The 19,392-nt window shown below is 38.4% G+C and overlaps 2 protein-coding genes across 2 annotated transcripts; both read left to right on the top strand.

The window, feature by feature from the left end:
* Nucleotides 1-285: 285 nt before the first annotated feature.
* On the top strand, nt 286-906 carry LOC145783976 (DNA replication complex GINS protein PSF3-like). The gene has a single exon (XM_082595737.1). The coding sequence runs from the start codon at nt 286-288 to the stop codon at nt 904-906; it is 621 nt and encodes a 206-aa protein (XP_082451863.1).
* An 8,839-nt stretch (nt 907-9,745) lies between these two features.
* On the top strand, nt 9,746-17,599 carry LOC145784572 (U3 small nucleolar RNA-associated protein 6 homolog). Its single transcript, XM_082596419.1, has 7 exons — nt 9,746-9,871; nt 10,173-10,366; nt 10,805-10,928; nt 14,497-14,717; nt 14,934-15,184; nt 15,482-16,155; nt 17,201-17,599. Exons 1-7 carry the CDS (start codon nt 9,785-9,787, stop codon nt 17,519-17,521), a joined length of 1,872 nt encoding a protein of 623 aa, XP_082452545.1. The 5' UTR covers nt 9,746-9,784; the 3' UTR covers nt 17,522-17,599.
* The last annotated feature ends 1,793 nt before the right edge of the window (nt 17,600-19,392 follow it).

The raw sequence follows: 19,392 nt of genomic DNA, 5'->3' as shown, positions 1-19,392 counted from the left end.
AAGGTTTAGGTTATGCTTTTACAATTAATGTTTGTTACTTTCATGGCAGTATTATAAAATTTCATGGCAATATTATTGTTTATATTTTTTTATCAATTGTTATTTGCGAGTATGTTAATGTTTTTCTCTGTAGTACCATGTGTACTGGACCAGAATACATTATTATTATTATTATTAAAACTATTCTTTTATGTATCATTTTTTAGATAATCCCAGATACCGTAGGCCTACTGTACGATGCTGAATTGAGTTTGTGTAAAAGTGTATTCATAGCTAAACTTAGATATGAACACTTTCAGTCCGCCTGGAGGTGGAATGGAGCAAAATTATTTTAGCATTGATGATATAATAATGTCTAGTGAAAAAATACCAAGCTCATTTCTTGTTCCCGTGAAAGGACTCGGGTTTCTTGATTCTGGTTCCAACAAAAAGAACATTGATGTTGGAACAAAAATGGATTTGCCTTTGTGGCTGGCACTGAGTTTAGGACACAACCAAAAACGTTTTATTAGTTTTGATTATACAAAACCTTTCAAAGCAACTTATCGAGAAATATTAAAAGCTGATGCCAGTGTCGTGGATTTACACAAATTGGGACCATATTTTTATGCGTTTGGTCAACAGCTGTTGAAACTGAGTCATAATGAATCACATCCTATGATAAAGTGTCTAATTTTGACATTTTGTGAAAGATTTTGTTTAATCATGGACTGGTCGGCTAATGTATTTCAATGCAGCAGCACTGAACGGCAAGGGCGCCTAGATGAAGTTGAAAAAACTTTATTTATGCTTGGACAAAAGTCATTACATAGTTTTCAGCAATGGGAGCTTGGGGAGAGTCGCAAACTTTCCACATCAGCTTTAGTTTCAAGGCACCGTAAAAGGAAACATGATTCTATTGTGTAATCATTTGATTTCAATTATATTTAGTTGTTGTGATGTATTTTATATACTGTAGTCTTAAGCTGAGATAAGTCATCAGAGCTATCATAAAGTTGTATAAAAATACCTGTCTTTACATTTTTCGGTTGATAAGAGCATTTTTGAAAATAATCATCAGAAGTAACTCCTTTTGCGTGTGTTTAGAAAACATTGTTCAAATGTTAAAACTATTGATCAACAAGCTGTTTTATATAAATATGAGTTCTTTCAAATAATTAAATAGTTTTATGATTGGTTGTCATTTATTTCTAATGTCACTTTTGTAGTATGGGTACACTTGGGAATGCAGAGGTGCTGCACATCTTCTAAATTTCTTTTTACTCTGATTTTACATGCTTAATAATTTTCATACTTTCCAACTTTTGGAGTTAGTATACAAGTTTCCGCCCTGGTCAAAAATACCTTGACATCATACATAGGCTGATTGGCATCAACCAAAGATATAGGGTGAAACTACTTTACCTTTGCTTTACTGTTCATGTACTTTACCCAGGGATTCATAGTATAGGGCAGAGGTCGGCAACCTTTAGCATTAAAAGAGCCAATGTTCCCAAGTTTCTTCAAATTAAGACATATTCAGAGCCATAACATGTAACTGTCGAGTTGGCCACTAAAACCAAAGGTAATTATAGCCTACACTTCATGTAGAATTTCTTTCAATTTTTGCTTTGTACATGCGAATATTCTAGAATTTCATCAAACAAAGCCTGACTATTAAACACAACACTTTTTAGTAGGCTACCTACGGGCACAGTAGGTTAGGTAAAAACATACATTTTCAAATAATCATTTATTTCATCCAGCTAATGCGATATTTGCTCCTGAATTTCACTGCACAGCACATCTACATTAGCTTGATAAGATGACACTTTGAGTTTCATCTGGGACTGCAAGCTCTCATCTGTTATGCGTGAGCGTTGTTCATTTTTTTAGTAATTCATGACCGAAAAACTTTGTTCGCATAAATATGTTGATCCAAATATCGACAGAACTCCAAATGCATATTTTTTCATGTTCATGTAAGAGTCAGGTATGGCATTCCACGTATCGAACACGAGCTTGTCTGGTTTTTGAAGCTTTTCAAGGTCACTCCATTTGTGGTTGTGACGAAGCGTGGCCTTCTGGCGAGCAAGATCTTCAAGGTCAGCTCTCAAGCTTCGGAACTTAGATACCCACACATCCTTGTCGGCCAGTTCAAGTTCAAGACTAGATTGACTTACAGCTGTGAATGCAGTCATATTCAGCAGTAATGGATCGATTTCCAGAGGGGTAATAGGGAAGGATAACGTGTCTTTTTCCTTCCTAAAATCACAGAATCGTTGTTGAAACACAGTTTGCATATCGATGATAGCTTGCAGGCCTCGAAATTCGTTTTTGTTGACGGCGGACAAACGTGTCCGGTCTGAGCAGCTATCTCGGCGGACAAATTAAGTCTTACGGCGGACACACCAGTTTTAACGTCGATCGTCATACTTAATCCCTTTATCTTGATAAATCTTCGCCATTTGAGAACCATAGCTACGGTTTAGGCTTTTTAAAATTTCAGCGAAGTTACTCTGAAAGGCTTTCATCAGACCAACAACGTGCACTTGACGCCGTGTAGCTACTAAATATGATGATGATGATTGTTAAAAATTTGAATTCTATGGACTTTTTGTGTCTGATGCAAATAAATAATAACAAAATAATACGCCGCATAACTGATTAACTTCCACCGAATGAGGTCGTGTGGCTTCTTACGTCACAATGCTCTGGGTACGAGTCCGAAAACTTTCTATTTTTGAGAACTATGGCTACGGTTGAGAAGGCTTTTTAAAATTTCAGCGAAGTCACTCTGAAAGGCTTTCATCAGACCAACGACCTGCGCTTGAAGAGTCAAAGCGCCGTGTAGCTGCTTGATACGCCGCATAACTGATTAACTTCCGCCGAACAAGGTCGTGTGGTTTCTTGCGTCACAATGCTCTGGGCACGAGTCGGAAAACTCTAACGCGTAATGCTACTATTTTCTGATGTGCAAAGTTTCACTATAGGCTTTTTTCTTTAGGTTTATTTTTACGTGTCATGTGAGCGAAAGTGACGAAAAGAATAAACAAAACATTAGAAAAAGCACAATTATTTTTCCCCTCTCCATGATGCGGTCGCCTTTTCAAAATAGTATCAGTATTCCACGAGACCACGGCAGGCTCGCAGTTATAATCAGCGCAATCAAGGCCATCCAAACATATGCGCATGATGAGAGCTTCAATAGCATCGATCTTCAAAGACGTGCGCCAATCTCCACGAGATCAGTGCTTGTCGTTAAGATACGTGATACCGAGATCTATTCCGTGTCTTTTCTCCAGACCGGCTAGTTGAGGGAAAAACGTAAATGCGAGCTCTTCTTTAGCGATGAAATATGCGATTTCAAACAACCTCTTTTGATTTTTTTCGTTGTCACTCATATTGTTGATGGCCTTGATGAGCGGAAATTGATGGCTTGGGGTAAACGATGTGTTGTGATCTTTGACAAAGTTAATCCTTACATTCGTTGTTCCTTTAATATATGCGTTTATCACCACTAAATTTCCTAGTAGTAGGTTTATCGCCCTCATTCTCACTTTCAGAATTTTCCCTGGGCCTTTTCTTTCTAACTGTAATACCAAAACTTAAGTTTTGCTGCATCTTGCTGTAGTAGCCTACTCTTATAATCTAACTTTGTAACCAACCTTGCCTTATCAATATTACTCGGAGATCAAAGCCAGACATTGTGACATAAGACTTGAACTAAGTTGCGCGTGATTAGTGTAGAAGTACCGGTACTCCCATCGATTCTTAGCGAAGAATTCACCTTTGTTACGCTGATTCAATGTCATCAATTGTTGAAGCAACGTAAAATTCGAAAGTTTTTCTGCTTGAATGGAAGCTAAAAGATACAGTATTAACTTTTTCTAGATGCGCGCTTGGAATGCGATAATTTCGCATTCCCAGCGCAAATTATATTCTTGCAACAGTTGTTCGTGCTATGTAATGACGATTTGTATCGCTAGTTTCTGCGATATTTCTCGGCGGACAAATATGACCGATCTAGAGGGTACTTCCCGCGGACATCACATGCTGTGACGGCGGACATGTCCGCCGTGTCCGCCGTGAATTTCGAGGCCTGGCTTGTGTGCTTCTTTGAACTCTTTTAGAAAGGGAAAGTGAAGTAGTGTACCTCTTTGTAAATCTCTGGCAAACACTGTCATCTTGTGCTCAAAAGCCAAAACCTCCTCCAGCATCTGCAGGGTTGTGCTACCTTTTCCTTGCAAGCTTTTGTTCAACGTGTTGAGGTGCGATGTCATATCCACCATGAAATGCAACTTTTCTACCCAATCTGGCTGATCCAATTCAGGAAAAGAGAGCCCTTTGATTTTTAAAAACGTTTTTACGTGTTCCAAACTCACAGCAAATCTTTTCAGTATATACCTCCCCTCGGGACAGCCATCGGACATTGTTGTGTAGCCGCAGATCTGGATATGTGCTATCAAGTTCATCTAATAATGAACGAAACTGTCGGTGGTTTAATCCTTGTGCAATTATTTTGTTTAATACTCGAATGACGAGATTCATCATTTCATTGCACTCCCGGGGAAATGTTGGAGCGCACAATGCCTCCTGATGTAACATACAGTGAAACGTCAACAGCTTTCTATCCAGTGACTTCTGAAGTAAACTCACAAACCCCTTCTGCGTTCCTATCATATTTGGTGCTCTATCAGTAGCGACCAAAACCAAGTGAGTTGTGTTTATTTCTTTTGTTTGAGACAGTCTAAAACTGCCCCACAGATGTCTTCTTCTCGCGTCTGGCCTTTTAGTGGTATTATTTCAATCAATTCTTCCTTTAAAATCTAGTAGAATTTACGTATCTGCAAAACAGCGATATTTGCTCAACATTACTGACATCTTTTGAACCATCACAGGCAATAGAGTATCCTGGGGCTGAATTGATATCCGAAATTTGTTGAGAACTGATGTTGGCTGCCATTCTTATAGTTCTGTCTTTGACAGTTTTTGCTGAGAGGGGCATGTCTTTGATTTTCTGAATGATTTTATTCTTGTCTTTAAAGTCTGAGAATAGATTTTCTGATATCTTGATGAATGTCTCTTTCAAATATTCTCCATCTGTAAATGGCTTTCCATGACAGGCTATCTCTTGAGCCGCTGTAAAACTAGCAGAAGTCCTTGATCTGGATGAGTTCATCCACTTACTGAAACAAGTTTTGCTTTGATCGGATCTCCGCCGAAGTTCTAAAACTGCTTTTTTTTTGCTGATCTCCAGCAGGATATTTTTCTGCAAAGACATTGTGCTTATTCAGAAAATGTCTTTCAACGTTTGATTTTTTGTTGTTTGCTAATTTCTCATCACATAACAAACATACCGGCAAGCAAGTTTCGCTAGCAATGAAAGCAAATGAATCTGTCCATGAGGGGTTGAACATTCTTTTTTCGTTTGCAACTTTTCTCTTCTTACACTTTTCCATTGCTAATTATTAATCGATACAAGACTATACTGTTTTGTTGTAATATCGTTTCTAAACTCTTTACTAAATAAAAGATTTTCAGTTAGATGCTGCTCTAGACTACGGAAACTAGGCTTACTAGTAAAGATAACGCTGGTATACTGGCAATAATTTGGCAAATTTGCCAAAGTTACTGATTAATAACTAATGGCGATTTACATATTTAACAAAGAGTATCTGACACTTTTAACTGCTTACAAAATACTACAGGCTACTACAAACTGCACTGTGACACTGCCAGGTATAAGATAATGCTAACATTAATTGTGCGGTAAATCACGTAACAATATGCTCTTTATCGTTTCACAGACGGGGCGGGCAAATCAGAATCTGTCCGCATACAATACATGCATTGTAAGCCGTGAGGAGCCGCCATTATTCCTAACAGTCCTAAATGGTTTTTTCCTTAGCAAGATAAAAGCATTAAATCTTGGTGAAAAAAAACATACTAAACGGATTTGTAAGTCATAATTTTCAACAAAGCTAGTTTAAACTATAGCCTAGAGCAGTTATTAATTTACAACAAAATTTTTTTGTATTGCCCAAGCTCGCAGTGTTTAAAGTCACGGGAGCCAGAGCAGAGGGCTGAAAGAGCCGCATGTGGCTCCGTAGCCGCAGGTTGCCGACCTCTGGTATAGGGATTGCCAACTCGGCTGGATATCTGACAAGCGGAGTGTAAAAGTGTTGCCAGATATTTTTTAAATTTTTAGAAAAACTAATTTTTTGGCATTTTTAAAGAGTATTGGTTGCCCAAAGCTTGTCCATTTAAAACTAAACTGAAGTTTAAAGTTGCACAAGATTGAGAAAGTAGTTTGTAGTTGTTTTACTTTGCAATAAGAATGTGAATTTATGTATAAAATTTAAATAAAACTTTGAAAGATAGGTTAAATTTGCAAAAAATATGATAGTTTGATAAGTGAATAATAAAATTGTTTTAGATTAGTTTTAAAATAGTTATTTACGGGCAAGTTTTGGGCGACAACTACTTTAAAAATGCCAAAATAATATTATTTCTAAAAAAATTTTAAATATCTGGCAACACTTTTACACTCCGCTTGTCAGATATCCAGCCGAGTTGGCGATGCCTATACTATGAATCCCTGACTTTACCCTATACGTCTTGGTCGATTCCAATTTCTAAAATTTCAATTAGTCAAAATTTACTTTCTTTTATTCTGGTTACTTCAACTAAAATATCTCACCAAATTAAGGTTGACTTATTCTGACAAGCTCCTGAAGAGAGTCAGAATAAAAGTACTGCTTTAACATTTTTTTTTTTCTACATTCAAGTTTTGTATCACAAATCAACTCATCAAGTTTTATATACGTATGCTATTTCTGTCTTGTTTGCTTGAATAACTTGTAAATCCATCAATGAAACTTCATTGTTAAGTATAGCTGCTTCTAAAATATGACCAACAGCTAAAGTTGCTTATGATTGTTTAATTCAGGTATATACTATATTATAGATGAATATTACAGATACACACTTTTATGTCTATTAGCCTACCTTGCTAGAAAAACTTTCACTTCTATTCTTACATAATAGATTTTGTTCAATATCTTTTTATCTAGTTGAGTAAACAGCTTTGGTTCATATCTATGAATGTGTTGTGTGTTCTCTTCAAATTATATAGTACTTTTTAATGGTATGGTAACCTAGACTGAAAAAATGAAAAATGGTTTTTGAAACATCACGATATGCTGGATTGCTGGTGTATAGACAAGCTAGACTTAGAAAATAGCAAAGATGAATAATAGAATATATGATAGCATAAATTCAATGTAATTCTATTTTGGCTGGGGCTTCATACATTTCGCATCATTACATGAACATTGAACAACTCACTCTGCGATTTAATAGTATGTGGTTGTTCTCACATATATTTGATTTGAAATTGGTACGTGGCCACAATGTTGGAAATGATATTTATTTGCTTGCTTATAAACATTAAACATGATGGAAAAAGTTATTTTTTTTATATGAATTTTTGGATTTATACTTGTTGTTTCTGAAGTTGCCCATTATTATCGACAAATTTTGTACTAACGTTGACCCTTGAAACTGCAGCTTTTTGTGTAAATAGACACAATAATGTTTGTTGTGTATGCTGGTGATTGCATCTTCTACAGCAGAACTTTATGAAAATATATCAACCTTTAAACTGCTGCGATTTGAAATCATAATTATATACATATAATGATGTAACAACAACAGTATGATAGTTGTTGATTAAAAAAAGATTTAGTGTCAAATAGAGATGTACCGATATATCGGTATCGGCATCGGTATCGGTGATATCGGCCATTTTTTGAGTATCGGTATCGGCATCGGTATCGGCAAAATTTGGCCGATACTGTGGCCGATACTAAACATGTAAAAAAAAGGCGTTTGCTGCGGATTTTCTGCAGAAGCAAAGATATATAATAGATTTTTTAAAGTAGTAACTAACGTCACATTGAAGTAGAAAAATAACAACCTGTTCAAATTTTTGATACCTCACACTCCCATGACTTCAAGCATTGTTTGCTTACAGTGATTCTTTCATTCAAACAAAACGTTTTGCTTCAGCAGTTTTGCGTTGTTTGATTCTTAAGTTGTGAAGGAGACTCGATTTCTCCAATATTTATCATTTGTGTTTCTTTTTTACTTTCAGCAGAGGATAAAACCAGGCCAAGACTACCCAGGTGGCGGGATGTGTAGTTTTGCATCGTTTTTGCGTTGCTGGACATTTGAAGGACCAGTGTGGCTTGGTTGTTTTGGTGGGCTGGTTCTGTCAGTTTATGGTTTGGTTTCCGCCTTTCGTTGTGGTGGACTCACCAGGCTTGAACAATGTCGTGGCGGAGTGGGTGGGGTCGGTGGGACTGCGAATCTTCACTGATCTAATCAATAAGTGGTCTTGTTGCGCCTGGGATGGCGGCCTCATTGTGGGGGGGAGTGTCCTTCCCCGCTGTCGGCACAGGGCTGGGCGCTCACTGGTGCGACGGGCTGTTGCGATTCGCTGGCCATAACGGTGTAGCTTCCATGCTAGCCATTTAGACCATCCAATCAACTATATGTTTCTCGGCAGCCGTTTTGTAGCAATAATTGACATCGACAAGAATTGAAATGGCTAGTGTGGAAGCTGCACCGTTGTGGTTGGCGGGTCGCGGCAGCTCGCTGTGCTGGTGAGTGCTCACTGCTCAGCCTTGTGCTGGTGGCCGGGGGGACGCTCCTTTCTTCGCAATGAGGTTGTTATCTTGGGTCCACGTCTTTTAGGTGCAGACAGTTAGGCGCCGGGCAGATAGGCGCTCACTCTGTGGTAACATTTTGTGTGAAAAGCATTGCCTTACCTGCCAAGCTGATACAATCTGCAGACTTTACTAGGAATAGCACCTAAATGAACGGGCGCCACAGTGCTCCGCACCTAAATATCTAGATGCCACAGTGTGCGCACCTATTTGACCGGCGCCTAACTGTCTGCGCCTAAAAGACTTGCTCCGCCTAAAAGATTTGTGGTCCCATTGTTTTCTTTTTGGGCCTACTTATTCTGCCACGACATTGTTTGGGCTTGGTGAGTTTGTTGCGGCTAAGGGTGGAAGTTGAATCGCCGACTGGTGGAGCCGGCTTGCTAGGGGCAGCCGAGTTGCACGGGTTTTTTGAGTGTTTGGCGGGGTGAGAGCGATGCAGAATTGTGTGTTTTTGCTACCTGGGTAGTCTTGGCCTGGCAAAAGTTTTTCAACCAAACGACAAGAGCCCTTAAGTTGCACATTACTTGTCGAATAGTTTTTGTACGACTACACAAATCACTTGGTTTACATTTTACATCTTATTATCAATTATGATTAGCCTATTTGGAGAGTTTGCGCAAACACTTTTTTTTCAGAAACCCCAATTATGATGTAATGTTTCTTCCCTTATACCCCAATCCTCAATTATGGTGGCCTTTCATTACTAAAACCTACTATTATGACACAACAATGCGGTTGAGATTGGATTCTTAAATCTTTAATGAATTATGCCAATTGAAAGCTTTTTTTAATAGTTTTATGCAAGTAAGGTAAAACTTAGCATTTGATATAATTCCTTGCAAATACCAAAATTGCTTCTTTTTGTAACACCAAAGTATCGGCCAAAATATCGGTATCAGTATCGGTATCGGCCTAAAAAAGTGATATCGGTATCGGGATCGGTATCGGCCAAAATATTGGTATCGGTACATCTCTAGTGTCAAAGTCATTCTATGTTGTGTTCCATTGCTTTTTATATTGATGTCACTTTTTTAGCTTAGTAATATCTAAGTGTCTAGCCTGTCTGCAACATAATGGCTGAGTTGGTTCATAAACACACCGAGGAGATGCTCCCTGAGCTGGAGCAGCTCCAAAGAGTTAAAATATTTTCACCTAAAGAGGTAGGTTTTGCAAATATGCATGTGGCAAGTCCAAAAATCAATTTTTTGCATAGCATGTTATAATTGTTATTTCATATAGTTTAGTTTTCAAGGTGTAGAAGAAACCACTGCATTGTTACTACAGTATGGTGTTCGATTGTTCGCCCTTCGTTTGCCAAAATGGCCAATGAGACTGAATCAAGCCTACACTACAGTATAGATGAAACCTGTTAATCGCATTCTCATATTTTCATGAAATATATTACATAATGACATTTTGTCAAGTTTCCTAGTTTTTGATCTACTTCTTTTTATTTTACAGATCAAAGCTATTATCAAAAAGCGTTCAAACTTTGAATACAAGCTTGTGCGAAGAACGAAACAAAAACAGGATTTCTTAACTTACGTTAAATATGAAATTGATCTATTGTCTTTGATTCACAGCCGAAGAACAAAAATTCAGTACTTCTTCAAGAAAGATGAAATTGAATATTCAATTGTATCTAGAATTCACAGGTATACTACTCATAGCTGATGTACTTTAGACGCTGACGCCAATAGCAGTATCACCCACACTGATTTGATTCCTTGATGATAATCACAGCCAAGTAGTATACATCACTAAATCTCTTTATGGTGTCGCACGCATCAAACCTTTAATATCAGAAACATTGCAGATTTAGCTGATATAATAACATGATTTTTTATAATGCAAATATTCATACTGGCATACTTCCTTGTAAAGATTTTTGATGACATTAACATATGGCTATATTACAAAACTTTAAAAGTGTGATGTGCAATTCTGTCTCACAATGATGGATTTTTTTACCTCAACTTGAAGTATTTTCAAATAGCGTTCTTGACCGCTCGTTTATATGACTACACCGAATATTTAGACCAACAGATATCTGCGATGGATACAGCGCTACATAAAAAACACACATTGTTTAGGTTGTTCAAACAAATGACATTTCGATGGCCCTCCGATTTGCAGTTGTGGATGTCCCATGCAGCATTTTGCATCAAATGGAGTAAAAGGATCCAGTTGAGCAAACTGTGCACTAAATTTTTACAGGTAAGTCTCTCATCTGTGGCATACTTCAGTAAAGTCACCAAGTACAGTACATTGTAAGCTCTTCGCAATACTTGGTGTGACAAAATTACGTTGTATCACGTTTTGATATAAGTTGAAATTACAATAAGGAGCTAGACTTTTTCAGGGAGCTAGATCAGGAAATGACTACCTATCTAGCATGGTAGAACACAGAACCATTTCACTGCAAAACAACTAAACATCGCAAGCAAATTTTAAAATTATCAAAAAGAATGTAAATGTTATCAATCAACCACCAACAAGAAACTTAACATGGTGGAGCAAAAGGGAAGGCTAACCAGTGTAAGTCGTAAAGAATCAAGCTTCATATATTGCACAAACGTTTTTAACTATAACAACGATTTTAACTGAAGAAAGCAATTTTATAGTTGTAATTTATTTGCTGAAACCACGTAGTTGAAAAAAAATTCCAATCTAGGAAAATGGAAGACCCTCAAATGCTGGTTGTCGTGTGGATACGTTATTCAGGGTTGATATCTAAGTGGTCAAAACTGGTTTTGACCACTAAGCGGTTTAAACCTGGTTTTAACCGGTGAAAACTAGGTTTAAACCGGTCAAAACTGGTCAAAACCCAGAAAAATATTTGTATGTAATGAAAGGTCGGCTACCTGGGCTATGGGCTATTGAGGAAATATAAAAGCAGTTGTGAGTTATGACCATTTTGATATGCAGGCGTCGAAATAGCTGGTGGCCATGGCCGCCTGAACTTTCATTCATGGCCGCCAATACCGACCTGTCAGGCAAAATTTGATGGTAAATGTTTTTCATAAAAAAAATTGTTGGAATTAATTCTTGTACTTCAGTTGGCTTTGCAAATTGCTCATCATTCTACCAAGCATTTTTTGGTTCATCAGAAACTTAGGTATTTTTAGAATTTGAATTTTCTCAATAATTAAAATACCCGTATTTTACGGACCATAAGGCGCAATTTAGATCCTTTTTTTTCCTTATAAATTGATTGTGCGCCTTATAAGCCGGTGCGCCTAATGTATGGATTAAGTAGTGCTTTATTGCCTACACTCAAAACCAGTACCGATACCAGGCCTCGAAATTCACGGCGGACATGTCCGCCGTCACAGCATGTGATGTCCGCGGGAAGTACCCTCTAGATCGGTCATATTTGTCCGCCGAGAAATATCGCAGAAACTGGCGATACAAATCGTCATTGCATAGCACGAACAACTGTTGCAAGAATATAATTTGCGCTGGGAATGCGAAATTATCGCTTTCCGAGCGCGCATCTAGAAAAAGTTAATACTGTATCTCTTAGCTTCCATTCAAGCAGAAAAACTTTCGAATTTTACGTTGCTTCAACGATTGATGACATTGAATCAGCGTAACAGAGGTGAATTCTTAGCTAAGAATTGATGGGAGTACCGGTACTTTTACACTAATCACGCGCAACTTAGTTCAAGTCTTATGTCACAATGTCTGGCTTTGATCTCCGAGTAATATTGATAAGGCAAGGTTGGTTACAAAGTTAGATTATAAGAGTATAGGCTACTACAGCAAGATGCCGCAAAACTTAAGTTTTGGTATTACAGTAAGAATGAAGAGGCCCAGGGAAATTTCTGAAAGTGAGAATGAGGGCGATGAATCTACTACTAGGAATTTTAGTGGTGATAGACGCATATATTAAAGGAACAACGAATCTAAGGATTAGCTCTGTCAAAGATCACAACACATCGTTTACCCCAAGCCATCAATTTCCGGTCATCAAGGCCATCGACAATATGAGTGACAAAAAAAACATCAAAATTAAGAGGTTGTTTGAAATCGCATATTTTATCGCTAAAGAAGAGCTCGCATTTACGCTTTTCCCTCAACTAGCCGGTCTGGAGAAAAGACACGGAATATATCTCGGTATCACGTATCTTAACGACAAGCAGTGATCTCGTGGAGATTGGCGCACGTCTTTGAAGATCGATGTTATTGAAGCTCTAATCATGCGCATATGTTTGAATGGCCTTGACTGCGCTGATTATAACTCCGAGCCTGCCGTGGTCTCGTGGAATACTGATACTATTTTGGAGAGGCGACCGCATCACGGAGAGGGGAAAAATAATTGTACTTTTTCTAATGTTTTGTTTATTCTTTTCGTCACTTTCGCTCACATGACACGCAAAAATAAACCTAAAGAAAAAAGCCTAGTGAAACTTTGCACATCAGAAAATAGTAGCGTTACGCGTTAGTGTAGAAGTTTTCCGACTCGTGCCCAGAGCATTGTGACGCAAGAAGCCACACGACCTCGTTCGGTGGAAGTTAATCAGTTATGCGGCGGATTATTTTTTTGCATCAGACACAAAAAGTCCATAGAATTTAAATTTTTAACAATCATCATATTATCATCATCATCATATTTAGTAGCTACACGGCGTCAAGCGCACGTCGTTGGTCTGATGAAAGCCTTTCAGAGTGACTTCGCTGAAATTTTAAAATGCCTAAACCGTAGCTATGGTTCTCAAATGGCGAAGACTTATCAAGATAAAGGGATTAAGTATGACGATCGACGTTAAAACTGGTGTGTCCGCCGTAAGACTTAATTTGTCCGCCGAGATAGCTGCTCAGACCGGACACGTTTGTCCGCCGTCAACAAAAACGAATTTCGAGACCTGCGATACTATTGTTATATAAATAAACCACCGTCTTACACAATAAACTACGATAAAAGCAACTAGAAACTGTGATATTCACTAGGCCCATTTTTTCTTTTGCTCATTGTACTATTGTGACTTGCTTACATTTATAACGCATTTTTGTTTAATGAGCTTTATATGGTAACCCATACTCCTTAAAATACGTTGCATTCTATAGCCCTGTGCGTCTTATGTCTGAACAAAAAACTAATCAAAGCAATTTATTGACAGTGCGCCTTATAATCGGATGCGCTTTATGGTCCGTAAAATACGGTAACCAACTGATTGAAATATCAAAAATAAACAGAGAAGTTGAATATTTTTTGTTCCAAATCCAGCATTTAGGTTATTGTTGATCAAAACAAAATATAGTTAAACGTCATTACTAAACATGGAGGGTAATATTTGATTGATTGATTGAATTTTTATCCTCGGACTGGGAAAGCTTCTTGCAGAGCTTAATTCTGGCAGTTTCACATACTTGTAGAGGCTTTGAATCACTGACGCAGGCCTGGTCACCGAGATTGACAGAGTGAAGTTTCCGATTGTTGAAGTCTTGTTGCCGGGGAACTATTCCATCCATTAGATGCCGCTGAATGGAGTGGAGAGCAGTCCTTAACGTGCGTTGCTCAAGCGCACACCCCGAGAGTCGAACCAGTGCCGCTTGATCTTGAAGCTTCTTCTTTCCAGAAGTGACGCGCTAACCAATTTCAATTGAAAATCAACTTGATTCATACACTAAAGGGGTTTTGACCAGTAATAGGTGGTCAAAACTGCCCGGTTTAAACCAGGTTTTAACCGGGCAGTTTAAACCGCCCCGGTTTAAACCGATCAACCCTGACGTTATTGCAGACTTTTGTGTGTAACTTTGGACATTCTCCGACTGTATTTAGATTCATGGACATAAGCCTCAAATGTGGATCCTCGCCGCCAAGTGGGAACTTGAATGCTGCAATTCTATGGAAAAAAGTAGATTGTTGTTTATGAAAGCTATAAAGCTACATGGCGAGGAGAAGAAGCTTTGGCTGGAGTTCTTTCGAGCTGAGCTAATCTTTGCTGAGAAGCTGCGAAGGCGTATGAAGTTGCTCATGCCGTCAGATACTGTCCTTGAAGAGTAGGTTTGAGTTTTAAGTTTCATCAATCTTGAACCTTTTACAAAACCTACTACCAAAGATCACTTGAGCTCATATTGTAAAAACCAGTTTTGCGATATGATACATAGGTAGTTGTGATAAAAATTTTGGTGAGATATTGATTTTGTTAAAAGTTTGTCGCAAGACATGAAGTAAAGCTAAGCAAGTGAAAGATTTCTAAAACCCTATATTCGCAGCACCGAAGGCGCAGAGGGAAAGCTGATCAACGGAGACGCGGTTCGTATTGTTTACCGAAACGCCATCAAGACCCTTCCGAGCGACGCTCGCTTTCATGCAAAGTTTTTGAACATCGCAACATGCTTTCTTGGCACGTCGTCTTTTGCTGCTGACATTATTAAAGAAATTCAAGCTGATCTGGAGAAAACTCACCCCAGTGACCCAACAGCCCGTTCAGCTATCGCACAGCTTCATCTTAATCCCAATTACGGTACTAGCACAAGTCATATATATGATTCGTTTATAAGAAACCGTAATTTTGTTCTAAATTTTGTGTGTTTATTTTTGAAACTTTTGGTTAAAACCTCAACCACTTTCAGTTTCTCACATTACAAAGTGAGTTATTGTCAACTCTTTACACTGTAACTGATAGTTTGATGGTCTTTTAAATCTTTCATATCTAGTAGTTTGACTTGCCAATTCAGCTTAGAAATACTGAACCTCACTCCCCAAATACTTCACAAAATCGGTCTGTTTCGTATATTTTTAACTTCATTTTGTTCAACAGGCAAAATGACTTACAAAGCGAAAAACGAAGAGTTGCAGAAAATGTATTGCGACTCGAAATGTTGGGAAGCGTTTGACAAAGCAATTGAGGATGTGAACAGTGAAGACATGTGGGGGGAGTACATTGCTTGTGCGCTGTCACTCTGCGGTAAGGACAATCAAGCCAGCCAGGTCCTCGGCGCTTCGGACGAAAAACTTTCCCAAAGCAGATTACAGAAAGCGATCAGTATAATAATTAATGCACATTCGGAGAAGAAGATATCAATCGAAAGTTATCCAAAGCTTATTCAGTATTTATTAAAAAATGGCCTCGTGGTGAAATCTTACGAAATTCTCAACGAGGTCTGCAGCTGCCGTCTGGAACCAAATCTTCTTTTGATGAGGATCGACCTTTGCATTCAACTCTGCGTAGAAGAAGAGACTCGAACGAGTCCTGCAGAAATCAACAAACTTTTTCACGACACATCAAAACACACCAAGTCGATGACGGTTGCCCAACAGAAACAGTTTTGGGTGGTGTGGATGAAATACGCAATAACCAATGATGATCTTGAGTTAGCCAAAAATATCGCCATGCTAATTTCCGCTGATTGCAGCAGTGAAGTCACAAGCCCCATGATAAACCTTTACTTGAAATGGATAGCCGTTTCTTTAGGAGTCCTCACAGCCTTTCAGGTATGTTACAGCTGTGCAGTGCCTGGTTGTCTTCTTACTATTTTGTAATTGAGCAATTTTTAGGATTCTCTTAAGCTGTATCTATGCAATTCTAATGTGTTTGAACTGGTATTGCAAAAAATGATAATTCATTGGCCGCGCTTTCGCAAAGTGTTGATATGATTGGCTGAAACAAAGTAACGTGAAGCTACTTGATGTAGGTGGAATGGCTCGTTTCGGTGAGCCCGATCCCTATTCGGTGATTTTTTCAATTTTTTTTTTGAATTATCGGGTACCGTAGCCTAATTATCATTGCCGTTTTAGGGTTAGGTGTTAGAGGTTCGAAACTCACCGAATCGGACTCATCGAATAGTAGCAGACCCTGATGTAGGATATCCAGCCGCAGATTCAGTACGAATACTGTACTGTACGCGACATTTCAGTTAGGACTGGGAGAATTTTAAAAAGTATTGAGCGTGGAACGAGAAAAGTAGAATTTTTTGTTATCATTCATATGCGTTTGCCATCATTGCTTTGAGTCATTTGTCAAACTAAACACGGACCTACCAATTCTTATTAGGCCTAGTTTCCTAACTCGTCATTCAACTTTTTTCATTTTTAAGAAACTGAACTTAAGATACAGCATTAAATACAAAGCGAGTACGATCCAACTCATCTACTTTCGTCTTCACGAGAAGGTTTAAAAAGCCTCGAGTGCCAATAACAATGAACCCAAAATCCAGATGTTGAATCACTGTAAAAAACGACTGATTTGCTGTCTAGGGTATCACACTCACGTTGAAACGTGCACTACCAATACTTTAACAAATACCTATCGTTTCTACATATTATTGCTATCTCAGCTTTGCAACTAAAAATTCCATTGTCTATCTACTCTTTTACTCCCTGGCTGGGTACAGGAGTTTTAGGACAATAATATGTATTGCTTTGATCAATGAAGCGTTGCTAATGCTATTTCGTTTTAACTTCACTACTTTCTTTCTGTGCCTGAGTTGGACAATGGAGACTTGAAGTGTGTGAATTGAACATGTCGCATTTGTTGCAGGTGTTTTTAAAAGAAATCTGTGCAGTTCGCACGCCACCGTTGGAGCAATATCAAAGTATGCTTGACCTTGTTCGAGCATCCCGTCTCACGCCAGATGGCGCTGTGGAGGAATGTTTTGAGCTTACCTTACGCGCTCACGGCGCGTCATCACCTGATCTGTGGTTAAAATACATTCAGTATTGTCAAGAATTCGGTAACAAAAAAGTAACGGATGTCGGAAAAATATACTGGAGAGCCAAGAAAAGCCTTCAGCCGTCCCTCGTTGAACGGTTTATCTCTGGGTTCACTTTACTGGGTTGCAATAATGCTCTTGAACAGTGAACTACGGCCTTTAATCATTTTTTTAGCTTATTTGATCATGCTGCTGTACTGCGAAGGTTTCGTGATTAAATTTGATACAAGAACCGAGTTCACTTTTAATGGGAAAGGAGTTTTTCAGCTCGCTAAAGGTTCCTTTTCTAGTAGGCGAAGTTGAAACAATGGAAAAGGGCAACTTTTTATAAGCTGGTTTAGCTGTGCAAGCAAGGCGGTTGGAAAGGAACATATTTTGTTGTTTTTTTTTACTCAAATTTCCTTTCTGTTGCTTTGTCTTGTAAGTTTTTTCTTGTAAAAGGTTCGTTTTGAAATCCAATGAGTAAAATTTTGTTACGTGCTGGAAGTGAAAACGAAGCACGAGATAGCGGCGAAAAGTCAAAGACTAAATGTCACTGGGTTTATAAATTGATATTTAAGTTTGTGAAAAAATGATATTTCGTTTCGAAACGAAATAAGAAACCAAAGGAATGGAGATAAGATCTTGGAGGAGAGATTCAGGAACTCCAGTTAGAAAGAAGAAAGTTAATATCGGAAGTGCAGCAAGTGAGGAAACAAAAATTACCTAAGTAATTAGGCAAAGTAAAACATAGTGTGATGAATGCATTTATTTTGCATCACGGTCATACCGAATTACAGAATACATGTATAATGCTTTCAAATGTCAAAACTATCACTGAGCATGTACATTGTACAGTTAGCTATAGGCTACATTTATAAGGTGTCGACAAACAACATATCCGGAGGTAAAGAAAGCGACATCGTATGATTCAAACAACAAGAACTGAACGTGCAAAACTCTTACAAAATGAGTTGTTGAATAAAAATAACAAGCGGCCTTGCTTAATTATATTCAACATTTTTTTATACAAATATCGAAATTGTTCAACGTAGGCTTAATAGTAAAACCCACACAGAAATCATGTTTTATTTGAGCCTATTGCGATAACATACATAACACTGCGATCACAGATGCGATACAACAGACGACAGAAATCGAACTAAGGTAGAACAAAACAGCAAGTTAGTAAGTAATTTGCAAGAAATGTCATCAATAAAACAAAATTAAGCTTTACATCGCTATCTTCTTTCATCCGTTCATTCGCTTCTGATTCTCAGCATTCAAGTTCGATCCGTGATCCAGTCTACAAGGACCAAAACATAGTGATTTTTACAGTTGTTTCTGTTTTTAAGAACCTGCTGTACAGCCGAGTGGAGAGAGCCCTGGCTCGAAAGGGCACCGGGTCACCGCTCAAGAGCATGTTGCCGTTGTCTTTTATAAGACACAAGGCATACCGTTAATGGCAGAATGGCCACCCTTTCGATTAGGCTATAGCCCTTGGTTTCTCTCATGATTATGAACAGCAAGGCTTTGACGCAGGGCCAGTAACCCTGATTGGTAAAGCAAAGTTTTCCGACAGTAGCGTAGCTAGTAATTTTGAAAGGGGGGGGGTTTTGCCAACCAAGCGGCGGGGGGTCTGGGGGGCCTCCACCAGAAAATTTTGAAAAATTACTTTAAATTTGGTGCATTCTGAGAGCATTTTCAACAAAAATGTGGGTATGAATATTCCTGTAAAATGGTGCTGTCTGGTGGCATAGCAAAAGGATAAGATTATGTTTTCTTCGGCATTTTTCGGAAATAAAGCTAAGTCTCTATGTTTTCTTGTTGCTAATTCCTGGCTGAGATGTTTGGTATTGGCAAAACTCGCTCTTTTAATGCAGTTTTGTTTAAAATTAGGCAATTTGTTTTAGACTGAAAGCACCAGTCTCAATATCGTGACGTCCCACGCGTGCCAAAGGGGGGGTTGTAACCCCCAAACCTCCCCCCTCTTGGCTACGCCACTTGGATAGATGGTTGTGACCAACAATTGATTGAATCT

Source organism: Aplidium turbinatum, chromosome 15, assembly GCF_918807975.1.
Source record: "Aplidium turbinatum chromosome 15, kaAplTurb1.1, whole genome shotgun sequence".
NCBI classification, from domain to species: domain Eukaryota; kingdom Metazoa; phylum Chordata; class Ascidiacea; order Aplousobranchia; family Polyclinidae; genus Aplidium; species Aplidium turbinatum.
Note: the sequence above shows the minus strand (reverse complement) of the source record. Positions and strands in the feature narration are given on the sequence as shown.

Bases quoted from the DNA above. Each gene is read 5' to 3' on its own strand.
- LOC145784572 (XM_082596419.1), top strand. From the start codon at position 9,785: ATGGCTGAGTTGGTTCATAAACACACCGAGGAGATGCTCCCTGAGCTG. The intron at 10,367-10,804 runs GTATACTACTCA...CACATTGTTTAG, and splicing joins ATTGTATCTAGAATTCACAG to GTTGTTCAAACAAATGACAT. The intron at 16,156-17,200 runs GTATGTTACAGC...CATTTGTTGCAG, and splicing joins GAGTCCTCACAGCCTTTCAG to GTGTTTTTAAAAGAAATCTG.
- LOC145783976 (XM_082595737.1), top strand. From the start codon at position 286: ATGAACACTTTCAGTCCGCCTGGAGGTGGAATGGAGCAAAATTATTTT.